This window comes from Aedes albopictus, chromosome 2, assembly GCF_035046485.1.
Source record: "Aedes albopictus strain Foshan chromosome 2, AalbF5, whole genome shotgun sequence".
Taxonomy (NCBI): domain Eukaryota; kingdom Metazoa; phylum Arthropoda; class Insecta; order Diptera; family Culicidae; genus Aedes; species Aedes albopictus.
The window spans coordinates 59366404-59382724 of NC_085137.1; the positions used below are offsets into that span (position 1 = coordinate 59366404).

The 16321-nt window shown below is 42.3% G+C and overlaps 2 protein-coding genes across 2 annotated transcripts; one reads left to right on the top strand and one right to left on the bottom strand.

Annotated features, from left to right (window-relative positions):
- Positions 1–1084: 1084 nt before the first annotated feature.
- LOC109421638 (leucine--tRNA ligase, cytoplasmic) lies at positions 1085–5386 on the bottom strand. Its single transcript, XM_019696150.3, has 5 exons — positions 5199–5386; positions 3105–5092; positions 2256–3024; positions 1452–2031; positions 1085–1389 (listed from the first exon to the last, which is right to left on the bottom strand). The coding sequence occupies exons 1-5, from the start codon at positions 5199–5201 to the stop codon at positions 1181–1183; spliced, it is 3549 nt and encodes a 1182-aa protein (XP_019551695.3). The 5' UTR covers positions 5202–5386; the 3' UTR covers positions 1085–1180.
- A 9950-nt stretch (positions 5387–15336) lies between these two features.
- Positions 15337–16087, top strand: LOC109421618 (thioredoxin-like protein 4A). Its single transcript, XM_019696121.3, has 2 exons — positions 15337–15557; positions 15617–16087. Exons 1-2 carry the CDS (start codon positions 15480–15482, stop codon positions 15965–15967), a joined length of 429 nt encoding a protein of 142 aa, XP_019551666.1. The 5' UTR covers positions 15337–15479; the 3' UTR covers positions 15968–16087.
- The last annotated feature ends 234 nt before the right edge of the window (positions 16088–16321 follow it).

Here is a 16321-nt window from a genome sequence, read left to right on the forward strand (position 1 = left end):
ATAACTAAAAGGGGGAAAACTGTAGCATCCACCCCTAGCTACATTACTGACTGTCTGGTACAGCAGTGATGCAAAAGAATAATAAAATCAGTTTACCTACTGACTACACACCCGGACGGATGCGCGTTATTATTACTATCGTTTTACCGTATCACAAGTCTCGGTCTTTAATCAATTAGTAATTAGTTTACCGAACCCGTACACACTCCAATCGTGTATATTTCACTAATGTTTCTTGAGTTCAGCAGCTCAGATTGTGTTGCACGTAGGCATCAGTTCTTGATGCTTGCAAAACAGTTGGGCCGCCTTTCAAGGACAAAGGGAGTGGTGAGGACTACTCGGGAAACTGGCTAAGCGCCAGCATGCTATCTTGGTGGACTCTCCAAAGCGAGTTATCAATGCTCGTTGCTGCAGGCTACGCAGCTAACATTGAGGGTGCGATGTGAATTAGCCCCTCTCTGAAGCATTGCCTTCTTGGTGGTTCCAGAGAGACGCTGGATTTGGCGACCATGGGAATGTGTTTAGTGAGTCGAGAAGAGAATAGTCCTGGCTTTTACTTTTGTTGTAGAAAAAGGTCTTAACCCCTTCCTGTTCGGGTGTCTGTTGAGCAGATTAACCCCTCCCCCCAGCTTTATAAAGCTATAGAAAAAAAAATTACACTGAAAAGCAATGATTCGATTTTTTGAACAAATTTGTAAATGTAAACAAATCTGTGGGACCACTATTGGTTAAATTTAAAAGGGGTCCACTGTTGTCTCCGATTTAACATGGTAAGAGAATACAATACACCGAATAGTGGACCCCACCCCAACAACCCAATAGACCCCGGGGGACCATGATAGGATAATTTGAGCCAAATTTTAAATGAATCTTTTTTTAGAAATATAGGGTGTTTCTGAACGGTTTTTGTGTGCAATGTGTAGAAGAGACATAGAACCTGTTGAGCAATCGTTGACATAGGTAATTTAATTGGGATATCATACTGTTTTCACGAACAAAGCAATTTTCAGCTGGTTAAACTGTTGGTTAAAATCTCCAGAGTAATTTCAGGATTTGTCATCGCAATAACTCAGCGATGTCGTGCTCATATTAAACGATTAGCAAGCTGTATTTGCCTTTAATTCATAGTCATAAGATTACGGGTGCACCTATAGATATACCTTCGATAAATTAACTCACCTTAGTTGATAACGTAAATGAAACTGGTACCAACATTCAGGTTCTTGATGCTGCCATTACTGAGGAACAGCTGCTTCTTGTCCACGTCGATGCTGAATGTGCCATTCTCAACGGTCAGTTTGCCGTTACGATAGTCCTGGAAGGTTGGCGGTTTCCTGGGACCCATGATAGGATCTTCGAACCGTAGAATTTCCAATGCCGACAGATCAGCTGTGATTGAAACAATTATGTATATCTTAAACGTTCTTAAAAATACAACAAAGTATCTTTACCATTGAATTCAATCTGCTTGGCCAGTTTCTCCCGGAAGACGACGCTTGTGTCCCCTTCGCACAGATTCAGATTCACGGTAAACAGCCCGGACCGCTCGATTGGGTTTTCCAGCGTCACGGTCACAAAAGGCTTCACCGTGAAGACAATGTACGGCGCACCCGGTCGCACTTCTTCCTTCATCTTTTCCGGAGCATCTGCCTCGTCGGTGAAGCGGATGTTCAGCGTTTCCACCTCCAGCGTATTCTTCAGATAGCTAATGTTCTTTTCCAGCACTTCCCGTTCGTCAAAGTCCAGCGTGACGTCCATGGCGCTCTTGCCCGGTCCACCAGCGGACTCGACGCGTTCCCGGACCATCTGGGCAAATGGCATCACTCGCTTCATGTACTTCTTGAGCAGTTCCTTCTTGCCCAGTTCCATGGAAATGACCTTATTATCCGGCAGGGCATTGTTCTTTTCGTACAGTTCGCGCATCGTGTCCAGCACGCAGCTCTGCCACGGTGGGAACGACTTGGCCACCCAAATGGTTCCTTCGCTCGGTTTGATCGTGGCTGGAGCGGAGACGGGTTTTCCGGCTTTGACCTGCAGAAATGTATAGATCGTTAGTTAACAAAAAGATGTTTAATTTGTATGAAGTTCGTCATCCAGTAGGATTAATAAGTTCTGTTCGGCTTCTTAAAAGATGGAACGAGCTCACCTACGTAAAATTGCCCTAATCTTAAACGTAAAAGGTATTTTTTTTTATTTTACGACAACCTCGAACAAATAGTTTAATCTTGAATAGAATTTAAACAATATTTACTCACCTTAGTCTGCGAGATGGCCTTCAGACTGACTCGGAACGAGTGGGCGGCATCCATCAAGTACGCCGAGCACTTGATCTTTTGCTCGTCAATGGTACCCACCTGAGGCCACGTCGCCTTCAGGATGCTGGTCTTGTTGCCCAACTGCTGCCAGACATGTTCGGCTACGTGCGGGCAAATCGGTGCAATGAGCAGCGCCTGACGACGGATGAATTCCATCACCAGCTCCACGTGCATCCCGTTGGAACCGCACAGCTCGCGGTACTTGTCACGCGCTGATTGGAACTCGAAGAATCCCGTTCTGAGGGCTTCCTTGTACAACATCTTCTGGTAGTACTCGTCCGTTTCCTTCACCTTCAAATTCATCTCGCTCATGAACACGGCATCGTTCAGGTCGTCCAGCGATCCCTTACGGAGCATGGCCTTGGCTGCTAGGGTTTCCTTCACCCATTCGATGAACGTGTACAGGCGGAGGATTCCGGCATCGGCAGTACTTTCCACAAAGTTAGCATCTTCAATGCTGTCGCCGGCATCGGCCAGACACAGCCGAGTACCATCGGCGCTGAATTTGGCAATTGCCTCGTACAGCGTCAGGAAGTTGCCCTCCGATTTGGACATCTTGGCCGAGTTGAGCAGCAGATGACCGTTACAACGGATACCACGGGGCCACTTGGATGGATCGTTCGGCCACATGGCGACGTGGTTGTACAGGAAGAAAGTCAAATGGTTTTGGATGAGATCCTTGCCGGATACACGCAGATCAACCGGGTACCTGGAATGTCCAAAACAAAAAATGTATTCGCAAACTACTTTTAAGAGTCATTCGAGAATCCTTCCAGGGATTTTACTTACCAATAGTTGAACTCCTTCTTGAGCAGCTCCAGCTGTTCCTTCTTAATCTTGGACGAACCCGGCGGCTTAGCCTCCTTGAAGAAAATGTAATCCCAAACTTCGGCGGTCATGTCGGCCGCCGTAATTCCCAGCGGACTTGGTTTCTCTCCGCGGAACGACCCACCCTGCAGCAGGTGCACAACCGTGTAGAACGCCATGTAGATCGTCGAATCGGACAGCGATTCGATCAGCCACTGTTCGTCCCACGGCAGTTTCGTTCCCAGACCGTACGTACGGGAGCAGGCGTACTCGTGCAGCCAGTCGAGACAGTGCTCGAAATTCCGGGCGACTTCGTCGTGATAGACCTGCATGGTGTGCAGATGGTCGGTGGTGGTCTTTTGCCACTTTTCTTCGCCATAGTTAAGGTACCACTGGTTGCAGAGGGCCACCACGCAGACATCGCCCGATCGGGACATGATCGTTTTCTCCGGCTCGTAGTAGGTGTCGGCCTCGTTCCGATCGACCAGGTACTGCTTGAGATCCTTTTTAACGTCCTGAACCTTTTTGCCGGCGTATTCTCCGACGAGAAGCACTCCGTCGTAGAATCCCTTCAGATAGACGAGTTCCTTTGCCTCTTGCAGCTTGTCGCGATCGTTCTGACTTTGGACCTTGAACTTATCGTAAGCATAGACGGCGCTCAGCTTTCCAAGACCAGGCACTTCGATGATCGGGATGGGTTCGAAGGGCAGGACCATTTCATCCGTAATGGAGTATTTCTCTCGGAAGGCAGCCTTCTTTTGCAAATCCAGCAGAGCTGCGTAATCATCCGGGGAATCTGATGGAACAGACGTGACAATTCCGGTACCCTTGTCTTCCTTGATCGACAGCATAGGAAGCGTGTAGATCACTTTGTTTGGAGTAAGAGGAGCGGCCAGAGCGAGTCCCATGATTTCCTGCCCGGTCAATTCGGCAATTTCCTTGACTTGGCCTTCGACGGCGGTGAAGCCCTGGTAAGCCATGTTTCGGGCGGCACGACGAGTGCAAATCCAAACCTCTCCGTTTCGGGTGGTCTCGAAAGCGATATACTTGATATCCGGATGGACCCAGCAGTTGGTTTGTCCGTACATGGTCTCCGGTCTCAGCGTGCCACAAACCAGGTAGACGCCGGTCTTCACGGAAGCTAGCTTGGCCGGTAGCTTCCCTGTTACCTTCATCTTGATCAAAGTATACTCCTGCGGACCAACACCCTCTCCGGATGATCTGTCGTGATCCATGCAAGGCTGGCCATCCTTCGGCGAATAAATGGTGTGCCTCTTGCCGTACATGATCTTTCCCCGGGCCTTCAGGTGATTGAACTGCCATCTCACAAACGAATCAAAGAACGGATTGGCATCCGTCGTAATGAACGTCCTCCTCCAGTCGATGTGACATCCAATCGCTTTCAGATCCTGAATAGCCAACGGTGGGAAATACTCCAGCCAGTGATCCGTATCGGCAAACTTCTTGATCTCTTCATCCTTCAAACCCAGACTTTGCATAATCTGCCATTGGAATTTCGCAGCTCCTGCCTTAGCAACGGCTTTGCTCTTCTTGCCCTTGCTTTTATCCTTCGGCACCACGTCCTTCTCTTCCACCACTTCCACTTCTTTCTCCGCCGGAAACACCGGTGGACATCCGAAAGTTTCCATCTCCCTCTTCAACTTATCCGCACAGGCCTTGATCGGCATCCCCGTGCAATGGAACCCAAAGGGAAACAGCACTCGCTTACCCTTCAGCCTGTTGTACCGCACGGCAAATTCCGCCTTCGAAAGCGAAAACGTATGGCCCAAGTGCAGCCGGCCGTTCATGTATGGAAATGGGAACGTCACCAAAAACTTATCGTCCGGACTGCTTCTTGGTTTATCCGCTGCATCGCTTTCATGCAACTTTTCCTGATCCCATCGCTCCTGCATTTCCCGTTCGATCTTCTGCAGGTATTCCACCTTGAAGGTTCCTTTGCGTTCCGTAGCCTAGAGAAAAAATGCATTCATTGAAATTCCCCGAACAGACACGCAAAACTGCATCCAGATTGCATCACATCCCGGTGAAATGCAACTGTTAAGTCCCCTATCTTACCATTTTCACTCTGTTTAACTAGCACACTATCAAATTCACAGGTTTTATTCCACAAATTGAATCAGAAGCACTATCCACATGCGGATTTTGGGCAGGAATTTATCGAAAAAAAGGAGCAAACCGCACACGTCGTCGCTCACCGAAACAGCAACGCAATCCACCGATTTCTGACAGTCGCCGCGCCGCACGACGGATGACAGACAACTCAATGACAGTGAATGTTGTGCGATAGACCGGTTCGCCACCGATGTGGTGCTCGAAAATTGTTCAAACTTGCACGCAAGCTCAAATGGGTTTAATTAAACATTACGTACCGCAATTTTTTTATTTTTATTTTTGGCCCCATCCCTCACCAACCCAACTGCTTTTGTACCTATGAAGAATTTTAAATTTTTGTATGGAGCGTAACACAGCGGTAGACCTCTTTCAACCCCTCTCAGCGTTACTTAATGTACGAACGAACCCACACTGAACGAAAACCCCCGCCGTTTAAAGAATGTTTTTTCATTCAATACGTTTTAAAATCACAGAATCTGAACTTTAATTGAATGATCACACAGCAGAATGATTTTACAGCGTCCTACCCAGGCCCCTGGCATCAATGAAATTTATCGTAGCCAACATCTAACTGCCTTATACTCATATTCGTGCAAATTGAAACGAGCGTGTAATCAACAAACGCAGCTTTTGTTTGATATTGTGAGCCACACACGAAATCACATTTACAATGCGTGTTTGTTGGGTTGCTTTATTCAACTAATCGCATGCTCCTCTTACCGCACATCAATATTGAAGCGATTTTGAAGTGTTTTGTGATCATAAGAGGAGGAAAAAATGATTCCAAAAACTGCTCAACAAACCAAAATAAACGTTAAACAAAAAATTCTGGAGCTCGATTTGAATAGGTCCTATGTGCTTTTGTCGATTAAAAATTCGATCAGTTGGATTCGCTTATTACAGCGAAAACCGTTGCAATTGAGCAAAGTTGATACATACAGCAGAATCCTCACAAAACAGGCTTTCTGTTCCATCATGGAAAGTTTGCAAAATATCTGCCATATTGCTAAAATGACTAAAATAAACTGATCGAATTTTATATCGACAAAAGCACATACGACCTATTTACATCGAGCTCCAGAATTGTTGATGTATTCGAATTTGACAGTGGGCGCTATTTATTAGCGCCCAGGACATCCTGTCTACCATGATTCCAATGCATTGATATAGGCCGTGTCAGGGGCCTGGTCCTACACTGAACGAAAACGCCCGCCGTACAAAGAATGATTCTTCATCAAGGGGGAGTCGCTGAGCACATCTTTACTTGCGCCAATTATTTTCAGTGTGCCACCGGGTATTGAATCCTCAGAGTGCCTCGGTGTGCCACACAGCGTATAAGACGGTGTGCTTGGCACCTCTTGGCACAATGTTCCAAGCGACTAGCCCCTTGTTCTTCATTCAATGCGGTACAGACCCGCAAAATCTGAATTTTAAATGATTTCTCAGCAGAATGATTTGACTGCCTTCGATTGAACCAAAATCATCCTGTAATAAAACTAAAATTGACACAATTAATGAATGATTTTTCGCTTGGGGTTTGTTGTGAATGATTATCATCAAAAAACCATCGGAAAGCATTTTCCTCTATGCTTCATACCGAAAATCATTCAATCGCTGAATGAAAATCCCCACAACTCAAAATATGAATTGTCATTCAATCGTGTGCTCAATCCCAGGGCTCACTCGGTGATTCCTAAAACTGAATGACAATCGCGATCGAATGATTTACTGAACAAAAATGACGGATTCTTGTTTACTTTTTGTATTCTAATTGTCTGCATGTTCCCCATTCTGAAAGTAATTCAATTTTGGATTGTTTTTCATTTTGCTGTTGGTGCGCCATCCTTTGACAGTTTATAATGGCAAAATCAAAGTTGAAGTGGTCGCGGAAAAAAAATGCGTCGTGCAAAAGTGTTCGACTGTGATGCAGAATGGTGATATATTTATAATGTGTATCAATATAAAATGAGATTTCTGATAATAAAAACCAATAAAATTCAAATAAAAAATAATTCACATACATCGAAGTTTGTTCTATTGTTATTTAACAAACAACTAATATTTCAACCATTTCAACGAGTTCGAGCGAAATTGACTTCAATTGAAATCAGATTCCTTCTAACTTGTTGTGATGGTTGTAATATTAGTTGTTTAATTAAGAATTCAAATCAATTTAAATTGTAGACTGCAGTGAACAATGTCTATATACTTTCGTAAGGATTTTCATTCTCATTTCAACCGATAAACTGAATGGGTTTTGAATGAAAATCATCCATGTACAGATTTGTTTTGATTCTGAATAGTATGATTATAGTGGTCGCTTTGGATGATTTTCATACCGTCTGTTTTGATTCTGTCAGATCAGCTCTTGAATGACAAAAATCCAAAAATCATCTGATTTTAGGCATGGGGCTCGGATGAGGCAATTTTCATTCAATTTGTGGCGGGGATTTTCGTTCAGTGTACCTACTGAATAAAAAATCATCCTGTTACTGTATAGAAATTGATACTATCAGTGAATGATTTTCAACTTAGGGAACGTTCAAAAATTACGTCCAACATTTGGGGGAGGGCCCCCCGTCTATAAAAGTGTGACAGTACGTGTAATGGGTATAGGGAATTTGCGTGACAGAGGGGGGAGGGGGGTCAAGAAATCCCGAAAAACGATGGACGTAATTTTTGAATCTTTCCTTAGGGTGTGTTGAGATTGATTATTATTCGAAAACTAACTGAAAGTGTTTCCTGCTGTGTCCTATATCGGAAATCATCCAATTTTAATTCCACGGTGCTTCATTTACCGTTATTATCAAAAAAAAAACCCTAATTAATCCACCTAGCGGTGACGGTGCCTTTCTCGTGCTTTAAAATATCCTTTCAACAAAACTCGAGCGGCATGTTGATGACATTGATATAAATATAAAATGAAAACTGCATGCTAAATCTACTCAATGTGGATCCATTTTATATTAGCATAACATCCAATATTCAGAAAATATAAAACAACGATCCAAAACTCAAACCAAACAGGTGTCATGAAGCCGCAAAATTTTGAAACGTCATTTTAGATTTTCCGGTCATCATTTTACGACTCCGGATATCTACCCAACTAAACTAACCGCCATCTTGAACATTGAGACACCATCTTCGATGTTCTGGTATTCATTTTGGACTCTGCACCTAAAATTACATAAAATAGTCGCCGTATTGAATTTTGGCATGTCGTTTATGATTTTCTGGTTACCAGTTTTGGACGAAGACCGGCATTCTTCCCAATTCAAACTATAGTCATATTGCAGACCTTGTGAAACAGCGCACAGCTTGGGTTTTCTGATCACAAATTTTGAATTCTGGACACCCGAATAAAAAATACACTAGAAAAACCGAACATTATATTGTAACAGTACTATTTAGAACCATATTTTTACAATAGACACCACTGTAAAAATAAAAATACAAAAACAATAAGATGTAATGTAGGACACTATACCGTGAATTGTAAATAAGATTTTTACAATATATTATACAGGTTGTTAAGTATCGTAACAATATAAAAAAATATTTTTCTCCATATATATTTTTTTGCAAAACCATACATTTTATTGTTAATGAATTGTTCAAAATACTGATACGTGGGTTTAAATATACCGTACATTGTATGGTACATGAATGGTTTCAAACAATAAAATGTACCGTAAATAAATTGTTTTTAATTGTAATTTCACTACTGGTTATACATTTAATCAAATAGTTTTGGAATGGTTCTCTTTTGTTATGTTGAATTGCTTTACATTACATAAACCATATATTGTTATATTATCTTGCCATTTTCCTCCTGTTAATGGCATCTTAGGCTTATTAGATTTATTAGAATGCGCTTTGGGAATTCTCCAGAGCGTTTTGGATAACCCTTCATATATAGGATCGCCCACGTCTAAGTCTGAGTAGTCTCTGATTGCATTAACAGTTGAAGCTTAGGCTCCCATGCCCCACCAGCCAGATAACCGGGTTTTGCAAACGTAGCATTATTTGTGGCAACACTTTGAGCGGCATGATGGAACTATGCCGAGCGCGCTAAGTGTTATTAGACCACTAATGTAGTTGCATGAAGTGGGTGACGAGGTACATAAGTATCATTACAGCGTGCTTAACCGTTATTGCAATATTGAGGCACCAATTTGACTAAAGTTTGAAATACATAACAACTCATGAGATAACTGTCAAGTTCGATTCAAATATAAGTTAGGTTAAAAAGCGAACCCGCAGACGAACCTATATTAAAAGTCATTTCAGTTTCAGTCCAGTCCATATGTTAAAGATGGCTCTACGTCAAAGATAAAGTTTGTCAACCGCATTTGATTCGATTGTGGTCGAAGGCAAGTTCACATGAGAGAAGAGGAGAAAACACCCCTAAATGCAAATACAGAAAGAATAGTGTTGAACCAGCCTCCTGTCACGCGGCCATGTTTTTGAGGTCAGCATCAAAATCCAGGATCGGTTATTGACTGTGGCTGCATCATGTCAATAACAATTCTAAATTTTATGGAAACTTTATTTCCGTGACGAAGACGAGCTGATACTATTACGACTTCATTTTTAAATAAATAATTGCGAAATCAAAAATCATGTTTCGCTTAAACTAACGATTTGAAAAGGTAAAAAAATTGGTTGTGAAAAAAAGTTTCGCCGCTTTTGATTTTTGCTCCTGGAATTATGTTGTTGCGCTATCATGGGGAACCAAGCCGCCGAGCCGCCGCTATTGTGTTCAACGAGGCAGCTGGAAGTGGGAACCAGAGATGTTGGCTCGTTATTTTCCTGTGGGGCAGTATTGCGGTGAGAGGAGGCTGTGTTGAACTCATCTACTGATTTACGGTAATCTGACTTGCATCATTCCGGGTTGGCCTACATTGCATTCGTATTTATCTCATCGTACTCTACACACCTAGCCCGCCCTCGAGCCCGCCATATCTCTTGGACCCCTGCTTGGACCTGCAATTCAGGACATCTGGTTTACCACTGATTTAAACATGTTATTGGCATTAACCCTTTGGAGCCGGAGGGGTCATATATGACCCCGGCGATGAAACCGAGCATAACAAACGTGTTCGACACCAGCGAGGTTGCGTCGACAGCGGCGAAAAAAATCGATTCCAAAAGGTTAAATTGATGTTTCAACTTATTCACTTTTTTCTCTTTCCTTTCCTTTGCATCAAAAAAGTCACAAACATCAACAAAACAAAGCACGGAAAAAATCTTAAACTGAATAAATCTGGTGTTCGATTTGAATAGGTCGAATCTGCATAGGAAGCACAGCAAACATACAACCTATTCAAATCGAACACCAGAAATAATTAAAAATTCACGGAAAAATAATGTTTCGGAAAAGTGAATGGTTCAAACGTAAGAAAAACAGTATAATATATTGTTACATAAAAATCCAATGTAAATGTATAGTATAGCGAACCATTTCATTACAATACACTTTATTGTAGCTGGTACACTGTATGGTGCAGGAATGGTTTTCACCATACACCCTATGGTTGGTTTTTATTCGGGCATATTTTCATACAAAATATGCCCATAATGCAAGAATTAAAATTCCTATAAAATAGACACTAACTTGAATACTGGGCCATTATCTTGGACTTTGGACCGCTATCTTGGATACTCTGGTGGACTTCCCATACCAAATATACTTATTTTACATAGTTTTAGAGCTCAAAATTCCTTAAAACAGCCACAATCTTCTGTTGACGCGATCAAATTCTTATTTTTCCATTCAACGTTGACCCATCCTGCTATAAATTTACTCCTTAGGAATCTGAAATGGTACGATTTGATGAGATCGCTTTAGTTTTGTCTATATTTTGTTCTCATATATGATAACTTAGACCTATTCGTCGCTGTTGTTCATACCTAATGTTTATCAGGCCATTAAACAAAGCCACGATTTAATTTTTCACATGAACGTTGGTTCTGCTACACAACAGCTAGTCTCTAATGTGATCTAAGGCTATTTTCTTGCTAACCGTTCATTAGATTACCGTCGTGTGGGGTGACATTGGGCCTAGAGGGTAACATTGGTCCATTGATCCCACGGATTCAATATAAGTAAGAGAATCCGACAATGGATGCAAAGTATCTTTGGATTATGTATTCTAGTAGTTCAGCACACAATATGTATTCCCGCCGTGTTTTAAACGTACGGAATAGTGGCCCAATGTCACCCCACTTTGGCCCAATGACACCCCGCACGACGGTATCAAAAAATCTGCGATCTGATGTGTCGTATGTATGGGTTTGGTTCATTTTTATATTTGGTAATTTCCGGTGGGATAGCCGGATCTGATTCCATGAGTCATGGACCATGACACTACCGGTTGTCCCAATTATGGTCTGAGAATATTTTATTGCTATTTATTCACCTTTACCTAATAACCGCGATTTGATATATCACATGAATGGGTTTGCTTCACTTTTACTTCTAACCACTTTCGAAGCCACAGCTAAACCCGCAACACTACCTGGAATCTAATGTGGACTGACCCTATTTTTCCATCAGGTTGTCGATAAGTCGTGATCAGTCTTGTTAGAGATCACAGTCATTTGAACCTTTTCGTCGATATTCGGCCTCTTTTGTCTCCGACATTCGTAACACAAGCAATCAAACTACTGTTCGAAACAAAACTGTCAAACGAATGCACTTCACCACGATAGCGGCTTCTGGAGACGGTTCGTCTTTTGTTATTCCTGTCTTCTTCCATAATAAGAGCTATGTTGCCCATCTGTGTGTCGTATTCAATGCAACATGCAATAATAAACTAATATTAACATTCATAATCGGAATTGGCTGAAAATCTATGTGTAAAGCTAGAATTAGAAACATTGCATCGTGTCAGATGACATTGATTTGACCCTTTCTTATGTTTATTGATCTTCGTTCTACTGCTCGTGTTGTGTGTAGGTAAGAGGTAACGATAGCGCACGAATGTAACAAAGCCGACTGACACCCGACTGCGGCAACGAAATGAAGGTAGTAAAAAGTGTCGAATGTTTACAAGACTGGTCGTGATTTGATGTACCGCATCCATTGGTTTGGTTAAATTTTACATTTTACTACCCGGATCTGATTCCGGGTAACTACCGGCTGAACCAAATATGATCTAACATTTCTGCCTTGTTAACTGCTCGTCGGTTAACCAAAAACGTTGCAAATTGAAGGTGTCACATGCAGGGTTTGACAATTTCGACGGGACTCTCGGAACCAATTCCGGAACACTACCAGTTGTCTTTAGTGTGACGTATGACTATTTTCTAGCTAACTGTTCATCAGGTTATCGCAAAAGCCACGGTTTGATGTCACATGCCTGGATTTGGTTCACTTTTACATTTGGCCTCTTCCGGCCACTCAAAACCGATTCCGATGCACTTGCTGGCCGTTCATTAGGTAATCTAAAAAGCCGCTATTTGATGTGACTCATGTACGGGTTTGTTTCTCTTTCAGATTTAACCACTTCGGCGGGAACCCCGGAACGGGTTCCGGAACACTACTGGTTCAGATATGGTCTGAGATGGTTTTCCTACTCATTGTCCATCAGGTCATAGAAAATGCCGTGGTTTGATGTGCCGCATGCATTGGTTTGGTTCAATTGTATATTTGGCCACTTCCAGCGGGACACCTAGAACCGGTTTCGGAACACAACCGGTTCAGATATGATCAGAGACTGTTTTCCTGCTTACCGCTTTTCAGGTTATCGAAAATGCCGTGGTTTGATGTGTCGCATGCATGGGTTTGGTTCACTTGTATATTTGGCCACTTCCAGCGGGACGACTAGAACCGGTTCCGGAACACTACCGGTTCAGATATGGTCTAAGATGGTTTTCCTGCTCATTGTCCATCAGGTCATCGAAAATGCCGTGGTTTGATGTGTCGCTTGCATGGGTTTGGTACAATTGTATATTTGGCCACTTCCAGCGGGACGCCCAGAACCGGTTCGGGAACACTACCGGTTAGATATGGTCTGAGACTATTTTCCTGCTTACCGCTCATCAGGTTATCGAAAATGCCGTGGTTTGATGTGTCTCATGCATGGGTTTGTCTCACTTTGATATTTGCCACTTCCGGCGGGACACCTGGAACCGGTTCCGGAACACTACCGGTTCAGATATGGTCTTAGACTATTTTTCTGCTTACCGCTCATCAGGTTATCGAAAATGCCGTGGTTTGATGTGTCGCATGCATAGGTTTGATGCATTTTCATATCTGGTCCCTTCCTGGGGTACCGTTCCGGAACACCTAAATGGCCATATCTCCGGAACGGCTGAACCGATCCGAACAATTTTCAATAGGAAACAATGGGACCAGATTCCGCGTCGAATGAACCGTCGGTCATTGAAATCGGATGAGGTTTACTGCCAAAAAGTGATGTGAGTTTTTTTGTACACACACATACAGACACACACACACACACGCACACACATACACACACACATACACACACACACAGACATCACCTCAATTCGTCGAGCTGAGTCGATTGGTATATGTGATTTGACCCTCCGGGCCTTCTATCAAAAAGTCATTTTTGGAGTGAACATATCTGGAGCTCGATTTGAATAGGTCGTATGTGCTTTCATCGATATAAAATTCGATCAGTTTATTTTAGTCATTTTAGCAATATCACAGAGAACAGACATCCAAGTCCAGTTCTGAAACTGTGTAAGGAATTTAACGGCCATTTGAAATCGGCAACACAAGTGGCAATAGCGTGGCGCTGCAATCGGTTAATTTCCCATACTATTTGAATTCACCACTTAAAATGTTTCAATTCACCACTGACTGTGGCAATATGGTGTTTGGTGGCGTTAGTGTTGTCATCGTGTATTGGTTTGAAACCTTACTCAAGTAAAGATTCAAATCCTTACACAACTTCCCGAATGAAATTTGTTCTAGCCTGGATGTCTGTTCTCTGTGGCAATATGGCAGATATTTTGCAAACTTTTAATGATGGAACACAAAGCCTGTTATGTGAGGATTCTGTTGTATGTATAAACTTTGTTTAATTTCAACGGTTTTCGCTATAATAATCGAATCCAACTGATCGAATTTTTAATCGACAAAAGCACATACGACCTATTCAAATCGAGTTCCAGATATAGCCTTTCCAGTACACTTAGTGTACGAGAAAGGCAAAAATATACCATCAGAACCTGAAACGTCATTTTCTTTCTTTATCATTCCTACATCTCTGCACAAATTAAAAAAAAAATCATTGAACGAAATTTTGATTTACGCCCTTTTAAAGGGCGTTTCTATAGAAAAACATCATATTTCATAACGGAAACATGCTTCTGTCAACAAAATTTGAAACGCCATTCTCTTTCTTTATCATTCCTAAATACGCCTCTGGACAAATTTAAAAAAAAAATCGTTAGGAGAAATTTTGAGTTACACCCTTTTAAAGGGCCTAATCCCTAAAAAATCGAGGTTTCTACAGAAAAACGTCATATTGTGGATTTACCGGCTATTTGTATTCTACCGGTTACTTGGGTAGCCGTTACAAAGTAGCCGTTTTCATATAAAAATCAACTTGATTGTCAAAAAATGAATGTCGCTGAGTAGCTAGTGGCAAGTGGCAAGGAGAAACAACGCATACAATAAAAATGTTTAAAATAATTTTTAAGTTACTCTTTTTACAAAACGGCTACTTTTGAGGCCATACTAAAGCGACCGGTAGAATACAAGTAGCCGGTAAATCCACAATATTTCATAGGGTCGGTTCAAATATGACGTTCATCATTTTTCGGCATTTTTAGACCCCCCCTCCCCCCACTGTCACGCTTTTTCGTATACCTTATACATGGCGTGTCACACTTTCTCAGACCCCCCCCTCCCCCCCTTAACTATGGACGTCATATTTGAACGACCCCATATCCGAGCCTATCCGAGCCGGCTCGGATGAGGCAAAAATCATTCAATTCATGGCGAGAATTTTCGTTCAGTGCAAACTGCCCGAAGTTTGAGCAACTATTTTGAGTCGTATTTTTTGTCTGACAGTTCTCTTTCTCTCGTTTGTTTTGCTTTTAACATTCGTCACAAACGTTTTATGGAGTTTCGGTGATTTTCTGGCGGCGCCTTCCACCCATTTAGTTCCGGATTTACGTACGGAAATCGTTTCCTTTGAACTATTTTTCATCAGCTACCTGTACTAGTAAATCTCACCGAAAATGTCGTATATGTTAGCACATTTGCACAACGGATGGCAAGTGGATCAGGCCATTCTCTCGGAAGAGGACCGAGTTGTGGTAAGTAGAAATTTCCGGAAGCATTTGGTCCACTCACTCACCCCTGTTCTTCATTCCAGGTCATCCGGTTCGGGCACGATTGGGACCCCACCTGTATGAAGATGGACGAGGTGCTGTACAGTATAGCGGAAAAGGTGAAAAACTTTGCCGTAATCTATCTGGTGGACATTACGGAGGTTCCGGATTTTAACAAGATGTACGAACTTTACGACCCCTGCACGGTGATGTTTTTCTTCCGCAACAAACACATCATGATCGATTTGGGAACGGGTAACAACAATAAAATCAACTGGCCCCTGGAGGACAAGCAGGAGATGATCGATATCATCGAGACGGTTTACCGGGGGGCTCGCAAGGGTCGGGGTCTGGTGGTGTCTCCGAAGGACTACTCTACGAAGTATAGATACTAAGGACGTTGTGAGTATTCAGTTTTCATAATTATTGAAATGTGTTTTTTTTATTATTATTAAGTAGGAACGATATTCGGGAATTTACATCAGTATATATAATAACAATCCACTATTGTTGCAGTTAGTTTGGAATTCTTTCTATATCACAATCACCTTCTTATTTAGAATTCAATGTAATGTATGGAAATAGGATCGTTATTAACGCATAAGCGTACCACAATGGGTTAAGACAGCGCCCCAAAACTGTAATGACGTATAAAGTGTAAAGAGAGCATATAGATCTTTACCTAAGCGGATCAAGAATAACAGAACGTCCTGAACATTCAGGTTCTACTTAAGTTACGCATAAACTGT